The 17,502-nt window shown below is 44.7% G+C and overlaps 1 protein-coding gene across 7 annotated transcripts; it reads left to right on the top strand.

Moving 5' to 3' along the window:
• Window positions 1-1,734: 1,734 nt before the first annotated feature.
• On the top strand, window positions 1,735-16,538 carry Zbtb21 (zinc finger and BTB domain containing 21). Of its 7 annotated transcripts, XM_051191972.1 has the most exons (5): window positions 1,746-1,967; window positions 5,635-5,818; window positions 6,698-6,840; window positions 10,896-12,486; window positions 13,087-16,538. In XM_051191972.1, exons 3-5 carry the CDS (start codon window positions 6,772-6,774, stop codon window positions 14,073-14,075), a joined length of 2,649 nt encoding a protein of 882 aa, XP_051047929.1. In that variant the 5' UTR covers window positions 1,746-1,967; window positions 5,635-5,818; window positions 6,698-6,771; the 3' UTR covers window positions 14,076-16,538. The 7 variants fall into 7 exon arrangements, with proteins under 7 accessions (XP_051047926.1, XP_051047923.1, XP_051047924.1 ...); XM_051191969.1 differs by having other exon boundaries at window positions 1,735-1,868; window positions 10,896-16,538; XM_051191966.1 differs by having other exon boundaries at window positions 1,745-1,967; window positions 10,896-16,538.
• Window positions 16,539-17,502: the final 964 nt, after the last annotated feature.

Genomic DNA, 17,502 nt, shown 5'->3' with positions numbered 1-17,502 from the left:
CACCAAAAATCAATGGAGAACATAGTGTTAACACTGTAGCAAAGGAACATATTAAAAGACTTGTTTGGTTGCAAAGTCAGGGTGGAGTAAAACTTGAAGGCTGGGAGAGCAGTTAGGAACTCTGTCTGCCTGTCTCTCTCTCTGCCTCTGTGTGTGTATGGGGGGGGGGGCTGCGCTTAAAGGGACTTCACTGTCAGAGCATCTTTCTTAACATGGGTGAAGTGGCAGAGAGTCAATGTAACAGAAAAGGCAGGGCCACAACCCCTAGAAATCCAAAGTGTGGGGATGTTCAGGGGGCAGAGGAAACAACACAGGAGGCCAAGAAGATGCAAGCCAGGGGCAGGAAGCCCAGGACAAAACGGCATAGCTGCTGTCATTGGGTCTGAAGAAGGAACTGATAAAATATCACATGCCCAAGGTCATCTGAAAGATCCAAAAGTTTCTGTTGTGTTGGCAGTTAAAAGTCAGATTCAGACAACTGGCAACCATGGTTGAACATGGAGTTGTCCAGTTTACTGGCACTGGAGACACAGCAAAGAAGCTGCAGATAGCTGGAAACAACTGGAGAGAGGCTGCTTTGCATTCCATGTAGAAAAAAAAAAAAATATCTGGCTTCTATGTGGGCCTCAGATTCTGCGGTGCAATGCTGATTTTCATAGCTATTGATTTGAAGACTTTTTTTCCCCACTTGGATCAACCTAATGCAAGATTTCTTCTCCCACATATCCTTCACATACTTCATAAAGCTATTTTACCTTGATTCATGTGGCTAAAATCCACCTCGAGAATTAGATGTGAAAATCAAATACTTCTTGAAAATTGGGACACCTAATTTAAGATCTAGACTTTTCTCTTTTTTACCTTTCGAAACAGTGTGTCTCTGTATTGCTTTGGAGATGTCCTGGAACTAGCTCTGTAGCCCAGGCTGGCCTTGAACTCACAGAGATCTGCCTGGGAGTGCTGGAATTAAAGGCGTGCGCCACCAATGCCCCGCAAGATCCAGGCATTTTTAAGGCCTGTTACAGAAATGCCACTTGGTGAGACTGCCTGCTGCTATGTTCCAGTCTCTAGAGAACTGTCCGACAGCCCTGTGGCCGGAAGACCCAAGACAGCTGGGACTTGCAGTTACCCAGCTGCCTGGTTTTGGCTGAATACAAAGTCATCTAGCAAATGGGACTGTAATCTTCATACAAAGAGGTTAAAAAAGAGAATCGGTGTTGGCCAGAGTCGTGTGTGTGTGTGTGTGTGTGTGTGTGTGTGTGTGTGTGTGTGTTTGTGTTTTAATGAGACGGTCTCGCTCTGTAGTTCTGACTCAGCCTCCTGGGTGCTGGGATTACATTCGTACCCCACCCCGCCCAGCTTCAACACCCTTCTAAAAGGAACAGGTTTGGACCTGTGATTGACTGACTTGCAGATACCACAGAACGAATAAGAGAGGAACTGCTGATCTGAAAGAAGGCGAGCCTGAGAGCTCAACTTGCTCACTACAGCTCTCTCCAGGAGGAAGAAATGGAAACGAGCCACTTTCCGATAGCTCCGCTTTCAGGGGCTTCCCACCGCCACATCGCCGCCCTCGGGGCGTCCCCGAGCTCCGCCGCTCGTGGCCGCGCCTCCTCGGAGAAGCACCCACGCTCGGGACCCAACGCGGCCGCGCTCCCGCAGGCCAGCCCCCGGCCCGCCCTTCGCCACCCGGCATCCAATCCCAGCGCCGCGCACGTGACGAGCGCTGCCTGCGATGACCTCATCCCTGGTGTGGGATGACGTCAAATTCAAGATGGATGGAATCACGGCGGCGGCGGCGGCTGCGGGTTGCGCGAGCCGAGTGTGAGAGGAGAGGGACCCGGCGCCTGCCCCGGGGCTGAAGAGCGGTGAGTAACCGTCACTTCCCGCGCCCTAGGAGGACGTCGGGCTCTGTCGGGGGCTACGGCCTCCCAGCAAAACGCGGCCTTTCCTGACGTAACTCTGAGGTGATTTCTCTCCTTTTTTCCTCCACCAGTGGGTTGCGGGCGTCGGGCCCTTCTACGCGTGCGCGGGGCCGCGGGCCTCACCGAGCATGCTCAGACTCCCACGTAGCCGAGTGTGCCTTTACAGTGCGCATGCTCTGTGCCCGCACTTGGCCTCGCCCTCGCTCCTGCGCATGCTCAGCCTCCGGGCCGCTGAGCTACTCACCCTGACCGGGTGGGTAGCCTGTGTAGCCAGGGAGTGGAGTCCGGGCGCGCGCCCCCACAAAACCGTTGAGACACCGCAGCGGGCAAGGGTGTACACTCCGGGCCCTGCGGCGCGCGCGCGAGGCCGGGGAACTGGGCGGCACCCCGCGCCTGCAGCGGCGGAGCGTGACAGCCTGTTGGTCAGCCCCTCCGCGGACACTTCCTGGGCCCGTGCAGACCCTGTCCTCCCTCCCCCAAAGACCCTACTCGCCCAGGGACATAGCGCAGGAGACCTCCCTGCAGTCCACACGTTGGCTGGCCTTCCATCTCCCAGGCCTGGTTATCAGGAGCACCTTGAGTGCCCCTCTGAAGAGACCGCACCTTGTAATCAAAGAACCGTGAGGCCCTGGGTACTGGAGAACCGCACACTGCAGCACTTTGCAGGGGACCTTAGATAGATGCTCCTTGAGGTTGCCCGACACTGGGATGCTGTTGAGGGACACTGAGCAGCATCTGAAGCCCGGAATTTTTGTGTTGGTGCATGATCTCCAATCACCTCTATGTCCTCGGACATCTGTGTTACAGCATAGTCCGGTGAATGCTCATCAGCATGACCCTGAGTCATGAGTTCCTGGATTTGTTTCATGATCCTCCCACCTTTTTTAAGAGGGCGAAAAATAGGTTAATAATCTATGTTAGCATTTCCACCAAAAACCCTCCTTCACATCTGGTAATTAATCATTACCCTTAATTTTACCCCTAAATATTGACTTTAAAGGAGAAATTTGGCTTACTTAAAAGTGACTAATTCAGCCTATGCACTTAACAGCATATCGTTTTTATTTAGTAAAAGTATACGGAGTGTCATTTTGAGGAAATAGATATTAATCAATAGAAGCTCTCCCTCAAGGAATTGACAGTATTATGTAGTGGGGGAAATTGGGTATGGAAACACTAAAAGCAACAAAAGAGTTAATATATAGGTCTCCAGACAAGGAGATGACTAGAGAAGCCATTTTAATTGTCCCTGTACTAGAGATGATTGAAGGCTGGCTTTACAGGTATCAGAGAGTGGCCAAAGGGCAAAGGAAAGCGAATCACTTTCTGCCTGAGGGGATCTGTCTGCCATCACCTCAACCTAAGGAGGCCCAGTGTTATGAAGACAAGCAGGTGTGAGAGTGTGGACTGTGATGGATCTGTTCAGAAGGCAGCCAAGGGCTGGGACCTCAAGTTTGAGCAGAAGAGATGCAGATGAAGTCATAGTCCAATTGTTAGTACAGATACAAAAGCTCAGAAAAAGCTGAGGAAATGCCCTGGATTGGGCTCTACAGGGCTCTGAAGAGATAAAGGTGAGCAAGTCTAGTGAGTTTTCTATGCATGACAGATACCTGCCAAGCGTTGTTCTAGGAATTCACAGATGAAAACAAGAGCTTTTGGTGGGGGAAGCATGTGGGATGTTCTGAGGGATCCACATACAAAAGCTGATGCATTGAAATTACTATGGGGTTATTACAGAGGGATGCAGTGTTGCTGTTGGCAAATTGCAAAAGCTTTATAGTCCCAGATAAATCTTTCTATACAAAGTGGCCAAGTAAAGGAGAGGTAGAAGATACTTTAGGTTTCAGAAACTGGAAATGCTGGTTTGTGGGTTACATGGTAAGTAGTGCCACCCAGGTGTGGTACAGAGGTGAATTGACATGTCAGAGAAGTCTGTGCTAGTCTGTAGTTTGGGTTTCTAGGAAGTAATAAATTAAAAAGTTAAACTATAGTCTAAACAGGGCAGTAAAGTGGCCAACTTCATTTAGAGAAAGCAATCAAAGAGCTTAATTTGTAATCCTTAATTCAACTGGAGTAGAAGGAGGTAGGAAATAATAACAAATTTATTGTGTAGGATTCCACGTTGGACATCATGAGATGTGTCAGATGTAATGTATTGAACCTTAAAGAGCTTGTAGTCTTGGTGGAACACACAGCCAGCTAGCATTGACAGTGACTTAACACAGTGTGGTTGTGTGTCTGCTCTGTGTGGCAAAGGAATTGACAGGAGTCGTTTTTTTGGGGTTTTTTTTTTTTTTTTTTTTTTTTTTTTGACAAGGGCTTGCAGCCCATGTTGGCCTTCGACTCATAATCCTCCTACTTCAGCCTCCCAAGTGCTGGCATTGTAGACATTTGCCACACACTGTACTTTGTTTACTCGTTCTAAGCTTAAGAACTGTGTTTATTGGCTTGTTTTTATTTAATATACAGACCCAGTGACCTAAATAACACATACTTACTTTCTCACAGTTACAGAAGCTAGAAATTGGAGATAAAGGTGTTATTGGCAGGCCAGGTCTCTCCTGGGGTCTCTCCCCTTGGCTTGTAGACAACATCTTATGTCTTCATAGGATCTTCCCTCCATGTTTGTCTCAGTTCTAATTCTTTGTTTAAAGATAAAATTTTATTGAACTAAAGCACAGTTTAATTTAATTAGCTGTGTAAAGACCGCAGCACCAAATAAGATTGCCTTTTGAGGTGCAGAGTTTAGGACTTCAATATACAAACTAGTGATGTTGGCTGGGAATGTTCAGCCTTAAAATATTCCCAAAGGATTAGAATTTGAGCTGATTGGAGAAGGAGTTTGGCACAATCTAGAATGGTTCCGGTTGAGTGGTGGAGGAGGTCAGGTGGGCAGATTGTATCTCTGGGACAGAGACAGGGAAAAGCCACAGTAGGTAACTAAAGGATTTTAAAAGTAGTCTGAATATAGATGACTATAGAGGCTTTTTATTAAAGATTTTGTATTTTAGCCTGTTTTAAGTAGGACAAAGGAGACTATAACATTATTCTGTCTTTTCATTTTAATGAAATATTACATCAAGACAGTTCCTGAGCTCCTTCTGCACTTCTGAGGACTACACCAGCCACCACACGTCTCTCTCCATCAAGACATTTAGCACATTAAAATTGACTTTTGGGATTTCCTTATCTCTAGACAATGGGGTTTTATTTGTCTTGATACCCATATGTTCATATACATTTAACCATGCCTTGCACATGGAGAGAGCCAGTGAGCAAGCTGCATTTGTGGAAGAGATTATTGAAAGCCTTGCTTGAGGAATCTAGCATATGAAGGATGAACATGAAAGGCAGGACAGGAGCAGGCAGCATGCAGAAATACACCAGAATAGAAACTGACTGGCTGAAAAGGAAAACCTTGGACCATGAAGGACAAAGCCAGACCACTTGCAGGAATGCACATTGAATTTTCAGACCACACTGAGATCAATTAGTCAGTTCCATTCAGCTATTGCCTTTGTCTTGTCATGAACCATAGTCTAGGGAGAAAGTGTCTACTTGGCCTGGCATTTGCACTTGCTAGGCAAAGTGTTCCCCCAAAGCAACACAGAAGGTCTCTGCAAAAGGAGTCATAGCTGCTGGGTGGCCAGGACAGACCAGCAGAAGCTGCTTGTCTGCAGTATAGCTAAGAGTCTAAACTGTGTTACAGTGGAGCCATCCTCCTGGCTGAGACTGACAATCTGCCCTTCAACCAAATTTGAACTAGAGAGAGGGAGGCTGAAATGTATGAAGTGGAAAACAGTAACTTGACACCATGAAGGATCCCCTAAGCAAGTCTGGCTTTGAAACCTGAGGCACTTCAGATAATTTGTGGATGTCTGCAATGTTACCAGGTGAGTGATGATAAAACTGAAGCTCAGAGCCAACTTCCTTTCACCTGTGGCGAGAGAGGGCCGAATCCAGAAGTGAGGGTTCAGGGATCAGCTGTGTGTATGTAGTCAAGTGTTGGATGTTTACCTGTGTATCCCTAGAGATCAGAATCATGTTAGGTTTTGTAAGCACTCAACCATCATTGCAAAGGGGCAGTGTTCCCAGGACTTAGCCTTAGGTTGGTAAAGGGACATTTCATTTCCCACAGTGCTGTTAGTGTGAGTTTTTGTAATAGTCCCAGAGCCTAGCTCATTTGTAATGATTTTTAGCTATGGAACCAGTCTCTTAAATTGAAATAGGGGAAATTGTTTTGAATCCTATCCATCTCCTCACCCTCTTTTTTGTAGTACCCGTTGAGTTTCTGACTGTGTACTTCCCTTTCTTATGCATCTGTCCCCAGAATACTCTGTTCCAAAATTACCTACCTTCCTTAAAACCCAAAGTTCTCATTCCGTGTAATGTAAGAATGGAAATACTTGGGTTGAATTAATTTATGTTAAGATACAGATGTCTCACCTCATCATCTAGTGTAGCAGAGGCATTTGTGTGATGGCATGAAGTAATTTCATTGAGTCTAGCTGTCAGGGGCTTTAGGGTCCTTCTGGAGAGTTGACTGGAGGACAGGGCAAGCTTCAAAATATTTTAAGCCTGGGCCAATCAGATAACATTCTTGGAAGTTCTGAAGCTTTGACTTTAATTTTAGTATCAAATGAGTCCCAGGTCTTCCCTGATGCCCCACCAGTCACTCATCTGGCCACTCACATTCTGGCCACACTGATAGCCTCCTGACATGAGTGTTCTTCATATTCTGTACCTTCTTTATCACATTGTTGTCTGCCCAGTCACAGGAATGTGAGATGCAGTTGAACAGGAATCCAGCCAGCGAGTTCATCTCCCATCATCAGCACCTCTTGTGATGCACAGTGTACAGCGGGCTCACAAACACTCGGGAGAGGAAGAGAGAAGGAAGATGTGTACTTGCCAGGTGGGATTTGCTCTGCAGACTGGACCTTTCAAAGACTGCTTTGTTTATGCCTCATGAGATTTCTATGTGTTATTAGTAGAGCTAACATTGAACAGGGAAGGATACTACTGCTCAGAAAAGAAGAGCAGTACTGATAATATTGCATTCCTGACAGATGGCAGTAGACCAAAGACTTCTCCATGGATAGCTAGCTACCATGAGCTTTTACTGTAATAATTCTCTCCATTCTACCCACTTTGAATCTCCAGGAAACAACGTTAACTAGAACCATCTCAGGCAGTTTGGAAGATCCAAGTGATGGGGAGGTCAGCTTGTCTCAGAATCTGGTTTTCTAGGGGAGTTTGTCTCAGCTGTTTCTGCTCTTCAATGAGCCTTTTCTTCCATACTTGAGCACCTTTCAGGTTTTTCTGCCATGGTTAAGTGATGGGATTTCTGCATTAATGAGTGGAGATGAACAGACCAAGACAGTAATAGCTGTGAGGTTTGTACATGAGATTTGTTTCTGCTATGAATCTTAGTTAACACATGCAGGAAAAAGAGTCTGCTATACCTTAACATTAATTGAGAAAGTACACATAACAGCACAACTGCTGTTCTGAGGACTAAGCAGCCGAGATGTCAACAGGTCAGGTCCAGATGGTTCATCTGCACTTTCCCAGCCATAGTGTGTTGGATTGGCAGGCAACACTCAGAAGCTCTGTTTTCCCCTTTGCTTGCTCTCTCAAGACAGTATTTATACTTTAGTTGCTAAACTCAGTAAGCAGTTAACACCTGTTATAATCAAAATGTAAGAATTCAAATATTCCTTGTTTTCAGGTAGACCAGGATTGGGATCATTGCTTTCAAGTCCTTATAATTGAATTAAAGTGTAAAAGCAACCCATAAATGAAGGGGAATCTTGGCCTTCTCCTTAGTCTCTCTAGAGACTATAAGAACAGGTGTCTTCATTTTGGTTCCCAGAGAGAGCCCTTTCATCTAGATCAGCATCATGACAAGTCCCAGAATGACTTTTGTTCTCTTTGTTTATAGTGCTGCACACACTGCCCCTGTCCCTTTTTGGGTCACCTTACCAATCTTGCCTGTCTCTTCCCCATGCTTTGATCCATCATCTGATTTTCTCTCGCCTGGATCTGGTGTCTGTCCCCTATACTACATCTCCTATGATATCCATAGACATTTCTCTGTACATGCATAATGCATAATGTCAACACATTGCTGTGTGCTATTCCTATGCAAGACTAAATTCCAGGAGCTAAACCATGCTTGTCTTTTTACATCCCCTATTGTTAGTAGAATTGTAGCACATTCTATGTGGTGCTAGCTTGCACCTATGGTTTTAGGTTGTTTTGGTGTCTTGGTTTTTTGCTCAAAAGTAGAGCCTAAACAATGTTATATAATAGATATGGGCAGAGATTCCAGGGAGCTCAGAAAAGCAAATAGAAAGATGCAAAGGCAAGATTGATAAGTTGGCATTCACCTGTAGAGTGTCAGAACTGAATCCCATAGAAGAGGAGAGGCAGGGAGGGAAGCAGCCTGATTTCTCTGCCAAATTCATCTCAAAAAAGGCCATGCTTCTCCCAGTCCTGGCAGGATCCTTTATTCTTCCCATTGCTCTGTAGTTATTCCATTAGAAAATCTAGTGGCTCTCCCTTTACATACAATACCAGCCCCTTTCAAGCGATCATGGCAGTATATGTCTCCTATGTCCTTTTCTTGTCATCTGCTGTCTAAAAGAAAGCTAGAAATGTTATAATGAAGACATAACACAGGCTTTTCCCCTGTCGTCCTCTAGTGGCCCTCCATTTTCTACATAGTGAAATCCCTTCCCGGCCACCTAGCTTTACACTTGGACTCCTGAGATGATATTGTCCATGACTCCCAGCTCGTTTGGCTCCAGTTCTACTTGACCTTGGTTCTTGCCTCTGTTATGTTGTCTTTACTTCATAATCCCAGGCTCATGCCCTGCTCTATTGAGTCTTCTCAAATGTACTTCCATGACTGATTGGATGGATGGATGGATGGATGGATGGATGGATGGATGGATGGATGGATGGATGGATGGTAGGCACTGAGTGATGTTATAATCATCCCATCTGCCCCTCACCAGCATTATGTGGAAACTGTTACTATCCCTGTTTGCAGTACAGGGGACAGACTGGGACTTAGAGTGATTGACTCGCTCAAAAAACAGGTGACTCTGACCTCCCAGAAAAAATTTCTTTTACAACTCAACTGGATGCACATTTGCACACAGGGCATATGTCTGTCTAACTGAAAATGGTTCCAAAGCCCTTGCTGTATTTAGTACTTTCAGACATTTTCTCTCTTAGTGCTTTCTCTGTTCTTAATTGCTTGTTTCAAACCATTAATATGAGTAAAGAAAACAACAAAAACAAAAAAAACCTGACAGATACCTGCCCTGTGGACAGACCCAACTTTTGCTTCTTGTCTGCTGTTTCTGTTGTGTCAACAATCTTAAGCCTCAGTGCTACAGACTGCTGGGGCATGGCTGAGTCAGTCTTGTGGCAATCTAAGCTTAATGCTTTTCTGCTGACCCCTGTAAAAAATGAGAAGTATCTTTACACAAATGTGTGATTCTTACAGTGAACTAGTAGTGAGGGGTAAATGGAAATGGCTGTCAGAAGAAAAGGATCTCATCTAAACTCCTTGTTACAAGTAAATGAGCAGTTAAAGAAAACCAGGCAGGAATGAAGGGAAACCTGGTGGGTGCTAGATTCATCACTAGTGGCAAAGCCACACCCCTGTCTGTAGTGTGCATTCTGTTATCTCTACAAACTGAAGAGCCTAGTCTCCAAGTGACAGCCAGTAAAGGCTGACCCTGGAAAGCTGGAAGCTGGGGACTTGTTGACTTACATCTGGAGCTGGGTGTGGTTTTTGGCAGCATTCCCTCTAGAACAAGCCTGTCAAAGATGTATCTAGTCACCATGGATACATTCTAATCGTAAATAATCTTTCTGTGTGTCTCTATATTTCTTACACATACACATACATTCTCTCTCTCTCTCTCTCTCTCTCTCTCTCTCTCTCTGTGTGTGTGTGTGTGTGTGTGTGTGTGTGTGTGTGTGCCTCTTTCCCCCAACCCCCATGGTGCTGGTAATGAGATTCAGGTTTTCACATGTGCTAGGAAAATACTCTACCACTAAGCTACATCACTCCCAGCTCCATGACAATACTTTTAGTAAGGATCATTGATATAGAACTAGACCACAGATAGGAGGTGCTCATAGAGCAGAGCCCACACATCATGTCCCATGAGAAACCTACTTTTTCCTAGAGTACCAGGAAGGGAATAGTAATCTGGTTAAACCTATTCTTGCAGTACTGATAGCTGTACATTTATTGAGTATTTGCTGTAGATGTTTGCACATCTGATCTTTGTCACACACTTGCAAGAGGGCATAGTTTTTACCCTGCTTCACACACAGACCTGGGTACAGAGGTCATCAGCTCACAGGATAGAAGCTAGCACTTCAGCCAAGATTCTGGCCCCAAAACTCACACTCATCCACCAAGTTGCCTTCTCTTACCTTCAGGTTTGAACAGAATTTCAATGACCCTTCAGTTCAAATTCCTTAGTCAACTTTATAGCTAGGCTATTCTCTATGATGTTTGTGTGTCAAAAATGATAGCTAATAAGAAAATAGCGTTTAAAAAGCACAAGAAAAATCATAAGAAAGAAAGCAACCTTTTAATTCTCTAATGCTTCTAACCTTCATTAAACACTTTGACCTATGAATTACAAGTAATTATTCCCTTTCCAAGTTCATTTTAAAAGTCCACAATCCACTATTAATTGTTAGCAGCCATGTTGCATTTAAATATATATCTTTTAAAACAAAATATATAATAGTAATAAAACTAAGGTAGAAATATAAACTTGAGGAATTTTGACTTTTTAAATGTAACCAAGCATCAGATGGGTATGGATCTTAAATGTTAAACCTCATTTTCAAGTGTCACCTCTGTGTATACCTGTTAAGTTACAGCAGGCATTTGGTGGAATACAAATGTTGATGGTCTCACCTGTCTTCCAGATAAATTGCAGGATGGAGGGACTGCTGCATTACATCAACCCAGCACATGCCATCTCTCTGCTGAGTGCCCTCAATGAGGAGCGCCTCAAGGGACAGCTGTGCGATGTACTCCTGATTGTTGGGGACCAGAAGTTTCGAGCTCATAAGAACGTCTTGGCTGCCAGCAGTGAGTACTTCCAGAGTTTATTCACGAATAAGGAGAACGAGGCACAGACTGTCTTTCAGCTGGACTTCTGTGAGCCTGATGCTTTTGACAACGTTCTGAACTACATTTACTCTTCCTCCCTTTTTGTGGAGAAGGGCAGCCTTGCTGCTGTGCAGGAGCTGGGGTATAGCCTTGGTATCTCCTTCTTGACCAACATTGTTGCCAAAGCCCCTCAGGCTCCTTTTCCAGCCTGTCCCAACAGGAAAAGAGTGTCGGTGGAAGATGATGAGACCAGCTCTCAGAAGCGAAGTGTCATCGTTTGTCAGGGCAGAAGCGAAGTGCCAGGGAAAGCCAGTGGTCCGGCCGTGCAGGACCTGAGCCATGCTACCTTGGTCTCGCCAAGTGGTACACTCAAGACCAGCACCAATAAGCCACCTATGGCCAAGCCACCAGAACAGCTTCACAGTCTGTCTTTAACTGAAAAGAGTTGGCCAAAGGATAGTGCTTCGGTATATGCAAAGTCTCTGGAACAGCCTGGGGCTTTGGATGATCCTAACAGGGGCAGTTTGGTTAAGAGAAATGCAGTCCTACCCCCAAAGCCTTCACAAGACAGGGAGGCCATGGACGATAAGCCAGGGGTAAGCAGCCAGCTACCCAAGGGGAAAGCTATAGAACTGGCTCTGAAGAGACCACGGCCACCTGTTCTGTCTCTCCGTAGCTCATCAGAGACTCCATATCTCTTAAAAGAAACTAGCAAAGGAGGCAGTCAGGGGGAGGATAGGAACTTGCTCTACTACTCTAAGCTAGGCCTGGTGGTTCCATCCAGTGGGGCTGCTTCTGCAAATCAGAGCATTGACAGAAGTGGCCCATTAGTGAAAAGCCTCCTCAGGCGGTCACTGTCTATGGACAGCCAGGTTCCTGTCTACTCCCCCTCCATAGATTTGAAGTCATCCCAGGGATCATCCACAACAGCAAATGAGGCATCAGGCAGTGTGTTCTGTGCAGTGTCTCAGAAGTCATCTTTAAAAGATGGCAGTGAAAAAAAATCCCTGGATGACAGGCCTCAAGTGCTACAGCCTCATCGCCTCAGGTCCTTTAGTGCTTCACAGTCGACAGACAGGGAGGGGACCTCCCCTGTGACTGAGGTGCGCATTAAGACTGAGCCTAGCAGCCCTCTTTCGGACCCCTCAGACATCATCCGGGTCACCGTGGGAGATGCAGCAACAACTACGAGAGATCTGCCCCTCAAAATAGAGGAAGACCAGAGGGACATAAGCAGACTCCCAGCAAAGAGAAGGTTCCAGGCAGACAGAAGGTCACCTTTGAAGAAGGCAAGGGCAAATGAGCTTGGGCCTTCTGTCTCAGAAGAGAACTGTGAGGAGGGCAGGAGCCCTCCTTCCCTTGACAGCAACTTCCCAGATTCTGAATTAAACAGAGAGGAGTTTGGTGAGTTGGAGGGGACGAGAACAAACAAAAAGTTTAAATGCAAACATTGCCTTAAGATTTTTAGATCAACCGCGGGTCTTCACCGCCATGTTAACATGTACCATAACCCAGAGAAGCCTTACGCTTGTGACATCTGTCACAAGAGGTTTCATACCAACTTCAAAGTGTGGACACACTGTCAGACCCAACACGGCATAGTGAAGAACCCATCGCCAGCCTCTAGTTCCCATGCAGTTTTGGATGAGAAATTCCAAAGAAAACTGATTGACATAGTGAGAGAGAGGGAAATTAAGAAGGCCCTGATCATTAAGCTGAGGCGCAGCAAGCCTGGCTTCCAGGGACAGAGTAGCTCCCCAGCACAGCAAGTCATCAAGAGGAACTTGCGCTCCCGAGCCAAAGGGGCCTACATTTGTGCCTACTGTGGCAAGGCATACCGCTTTCTCTCTCAGTTTAAGCAGCACATAAAGATGCACCCGGGAGAGAGGCCCCTCGGAGTGAGCAGAGCTGCTAAGCCGAAAGAGCGGGCTCTGGCACGCGCGGTAGAGAGCAAGGAGGTTTATCCGTGCCGCCTCTGTAATGCTAAGCTCTCTTCTCTTCTAGAGCAAGGCAACCACGAGCGCTTGTGCCGGAACGCCACCGTTTGTCCTTACTGCAGCCTCAGGTTCTTCTCCCCCGCGCTGAAGCAGGAGCATGAGGACAGGTGTGAGTACAAAAAGCTGACCTGCCTGGAGTGCATGCGCACCTTCAAGTCTTCCTTCAGCATCTGGCGGCACCAGGTGGAAGTGCATAACCAGAACAACATGGCTTCAGCAGAGAACATCTCCCTGCCCACCCTGGACCATAACGGTGAAGTGGCAGCTGCTTCCAGGCCTCAGGCTGAGCCTAGCAAGGTAAACCACATGGTTGCTCCAAAAGAGGACACAGTATTTAGTGACTCTTCAGAGCAAGTGAACTTCGATTCTGAGGATTCCTCCTGCCTCCCTGAAGACTTGAGTCTTTCAAAGCAACTGAAAGTCCAAGTCAAAGAGGAGCCTGTGGAGGAGGCTGAGGAGGAGGCTCCTGAGGCCAGTGCAGCTCCCAGGGAGGCTGGTCCCAGCAAGGAGGCTGGTCTGTGGCCCTGCGAGAAATGTGGAAAGATGTTCACGGCACACAAGCAGCTGGAGCGACATCAGGAGCTGCTGTGTTCCGTGAAGCCCTTCATCTGCCATGTGTGCCATAAAGCCTTCCGTACCAACTTCCGGCTCTGGAGTCATTTCCAGTCCCACATGTCTCAGGCCACAGAGGAGTCTTCACAGAAAGAGGCCGAGGTGTGTCCTGTGCCCACAAATTCCCCCTCACCACCACCTCTGCCACCTCCACCACCCTTGCCCAAGATCCAGCCCCTGGAGCCCGACAGCCCCACAGGCCTTCCTGAGAATCCAACCCCAGCCACAGAGAAGCTGTTTGCACCCCAGGAATCAGATACCCTCTTCTACCATGCTCCTCCCCTTTCAGCAATCACATTCAAAAGACAGTTCATGTGCAAGCTCTGCCATAGGACATTCAAGACGGCCTTCAGTCTTTGGAGTCACGAGCAGACACACAATTAAATGACCTACCCCTCTCACCTGTCACAAAACAGCAGGCCCTTGTCTTGTGAACTGTGTCCTAAGACAACATTTTTTTTAAAAAAATAAAGATTAGAAATTCTTATGTTTGAATTTTAGGTTTGAGATAAGTTGATATTGGCTAGGAATGTCCTTCCATCTTCAAAAACAAACTCGGAAATATTGTAGTTCTGGACCTCAACCAGCAGGGGTTTGATTTTGTTACTGTTGAAGTTGAGTTAATGTTGGTGAATTGCATGGTTCCTCGTTCCAAGGCGTCACTATAATTACTTGATTGAGGTTTTTGTTTTCTGGGTAGTGGGATATTAGAGTATTGTTGGGTTTTTGGTTTTGGGTTTTTTAAATTTATTATTATTTCAGACATCTAAGTTTGAGGTAACCCTTAGCCATGTTTGTAAGGCCAAAAACATGAGGAAGAAAGGGAGTCATTTGCAGTATTGAGTCACATTTTAGAATATCTTAGCAATAAGAAAAAACAAACCCCAACTTTAATAAATTGTCCTGACACTTGATAAGACAAATATTTGGTATTTTGTGGTCCTATGAAACTTTCTTTTTGTATGAAAATTGTGAGAATTTAAATTAGTAATAGTCACACTTAGATTTTTTTAATAAAATAACAAACTATCAATCACGTCATATAATCAGTGATGGCCATGTGCTAAGGAAGACAGAGAAATGGAAACATGATTGTGGAGTGCTCAACAGTCAGCAGCAACAGATTAGTTATGAAAGCCACTGATTAGTTGTGTATGCCTTCTGCATCATAGCAGCTTTTAACTGGCACTTTAGAGCTGACAGTGTTTGGTCTCTGCCAGCTTGAAACTCAGGTGTCATTGGGATAAGCAGTGCTAGCACGAGGTTAGCAGAGTACAGCTTCACCACATCCCAGACCATCATTTCTTCTAGGGGCTTCAGAGACTGGAGGAAGTGTCATGTTGCAGCTTTCATGCGCTTTCCAAGAACTGTATGCACAACATACACATTTCTGTCTGTCTTATGTGAGGACTTCTAAGGTGATGCTGAAGTGGATAGCATGAAAGTGTCACTATCTGACATGCAAATGTGTATTAAAGCACTAGCAAAGGTCCAAAATTAGTTTTTGCAACTTGATTTGGTATTAGAGTTTGGGATTCTTTTTTTTTTTTTTTTTCTGTTACATGTAGGTTGTAAATAAAAGCCTCTACATAGGCAATATCCAAAGTTCAGTGGAGTATTTCAATAGGCAAAATTTTGATTTCACTCCCCCGAGGGAGGGTCACACCTGGAAAGGAAATTAGGGGAGCACAAACTCCCTATTTACTTTTGTTGCAATCTGTTTTCTTCACATTTTCAGGGTGTTCTCTAGCAGAGATACTACCCATCTGCTCACCAACAGTCTGCACCCATGGTAGCAAAGGCAGTCTTTATATTAAAGCAAAGAGTTTTATAAATTACTAGTTGACTTTGTAATTATAGAAGCTATATGTGGAATTTGGACCTTTATTCTTTCACTTTAAAAGGCTATTGAAAATCCATATATATGTCTACGTTTCCTATTTTGTTCCTTAAATTTTCAGAGAAGGGAAATAAAATTGGGTTGCAGCTACAGATTCTTGCCATCTGCTTTTTTGAACTATGCATTTAGATATGAACTAAAAGTGTCCACCTTTTAATGAATGAAGCTAGTGCCAGGCTAGGTAGCTGTCCACTGAACTCATTCCCTGTGGTGAGTATCTAGTCTCTCCCTCTAACCACCCTGGAGTGTCACTTTTTTATAGACCATCTCCCTGCATGGTCATCTCCTGTGTAGCTACAGAGCGATAATCTCCAAACCTGGCATTGCCAGCTCAGTGTCCCAGGACTTGAACCTATGCTACATTTTTGAAGATTTATAAAATAATATTGTTGCAAAAAAAGAAAAAAAAAAGTATTTTTGATCTAAATGTAGGGTCTTCATATCTGTTAGGTTTTACAAATTACCAGTGTTTGTCACCTTTTTTTGTCTAGGAATAAAACTTAAGATTTCAAATAAAATTTTGAACCAAAAACATTTATAATGCAGTTGTGGCTTTTCTATTGCTTTTTATACTGTATATTAAAGACATCAGGCTGAAAGAGTTTATTTTGGTGTCAAAAACTATCCTTCCACTCATGTAACTATTTTAAATGCTAAGAAACAAAATAATGAAAGACATTAATCACTGTATTCAGTAAACAGATTTTTAGAGAATGTTTATCTCAGCCAGAAGGCAGATGTTTGGTGTTCAATAAATAAGTCTTTCATCATTGTAAATCTTTAGATAGTAAAGATATTCTTGTAAATGTTTTTCTGATTGTAATTAATTTTTGCAAGTATAGAAAGCACATTGTTTCTTGTAATTATTTAAGATGCCTGCTTTTTTTTTTAATGCAGTTGTGGAAAGAATGTAAACTCTTTTAATATATTCTTTGTTAATCTGAGAACTTGTTACTGAATGTTTTCTTTATGTGGGGAGGATTGAGTACCTGAAACATGTTTTACCCATTCAGAGTAAGAAATTAAACTAACATATCCTTACATCTCAGGGTTAGCATTTCCAGGTTGTTAAGCAAATTCTCCCTTTAAAACTAGTCCATGCTGGGCATTGGTGGCACAGGCCTCTAATCCCAGCACTCGGGAGGCAGAAGCAGGTGGATTTCTGTGAGTTCAAGGCCAGCCTGGTCTACAGAGCGAGTGCCAGGACAGGCTCCAAAGCAATACAGAGAAACTCTGTCTTGAAAAACTAAAAACAAACAAAACCAAACACACAAACAAAAAACCAACCTAGTTCATACATCTGTGGTTCTGCCAGATGTACAGCTGACCAGGGCTGTGTGTGTTCTGCTTTTCTGTTTCAGAATGTGTCCTTCTCTTTGAAAAGATTGCCTGGTACTCAGTCGCTCACCACCTGAACCTACATGTAGCCCCTGCTGGCGTTAATGAAAGTGGTGACTGAGATGGTAAGATGGGCCCTGTCCTTTGGACAGAGGCCTGAACACCACCTTCCCAGGCCTGGTGGCCGGAAGACAGCGCCTGAAGCTGGCCTGTGTTCCCTGTAGTTGGGCTCTCAAGGATGAGTGTGTGTGTATATGTGAGAGAGAGAGGGAGTGAGAGAGAGAGAGAGAGAGAGAGTCGGTGCATTTCCTTAGTGAGAGAAGTCGGTGCATTTCCTTAGTACAAAATAGCTTTCCTTCAGATTTCTTTATAAATCCTATCCATTAACCATTATAGAATTCCAAAGTCAGTTTGTTAATTTCTAATATCTGATTGGTGGTTTGGGGGTAGTTGTGAAATGCCTTAATGACTCAAATAATGCCAGAGCATACCCTTCTTAAGTGTTCTTTATAAATAGATTTTAATCCAGGTGTGATGTTATGTACCTATTATCACTGTATTCTCTGTTTGGGA

Source organism: Phodopus roborovskii, unplaced genomic scaffold, assembly GCF_943737965.1.
Source record: "Phodopus roborovskii unplaced genomic scaffold, PHOROB, whole genome shotgun sequence".
NCBI lineage: Eukaryota > Metazoa > Chordata > Mammalia > Rodentia > Cricetidae > Phodopus > Phodopus roborovskii.
The sequence above is the reverse complement of the archived record's forward strand: the minus strand, read 5'-3'. Positions and strand labels throughout refer to the sequence as shown.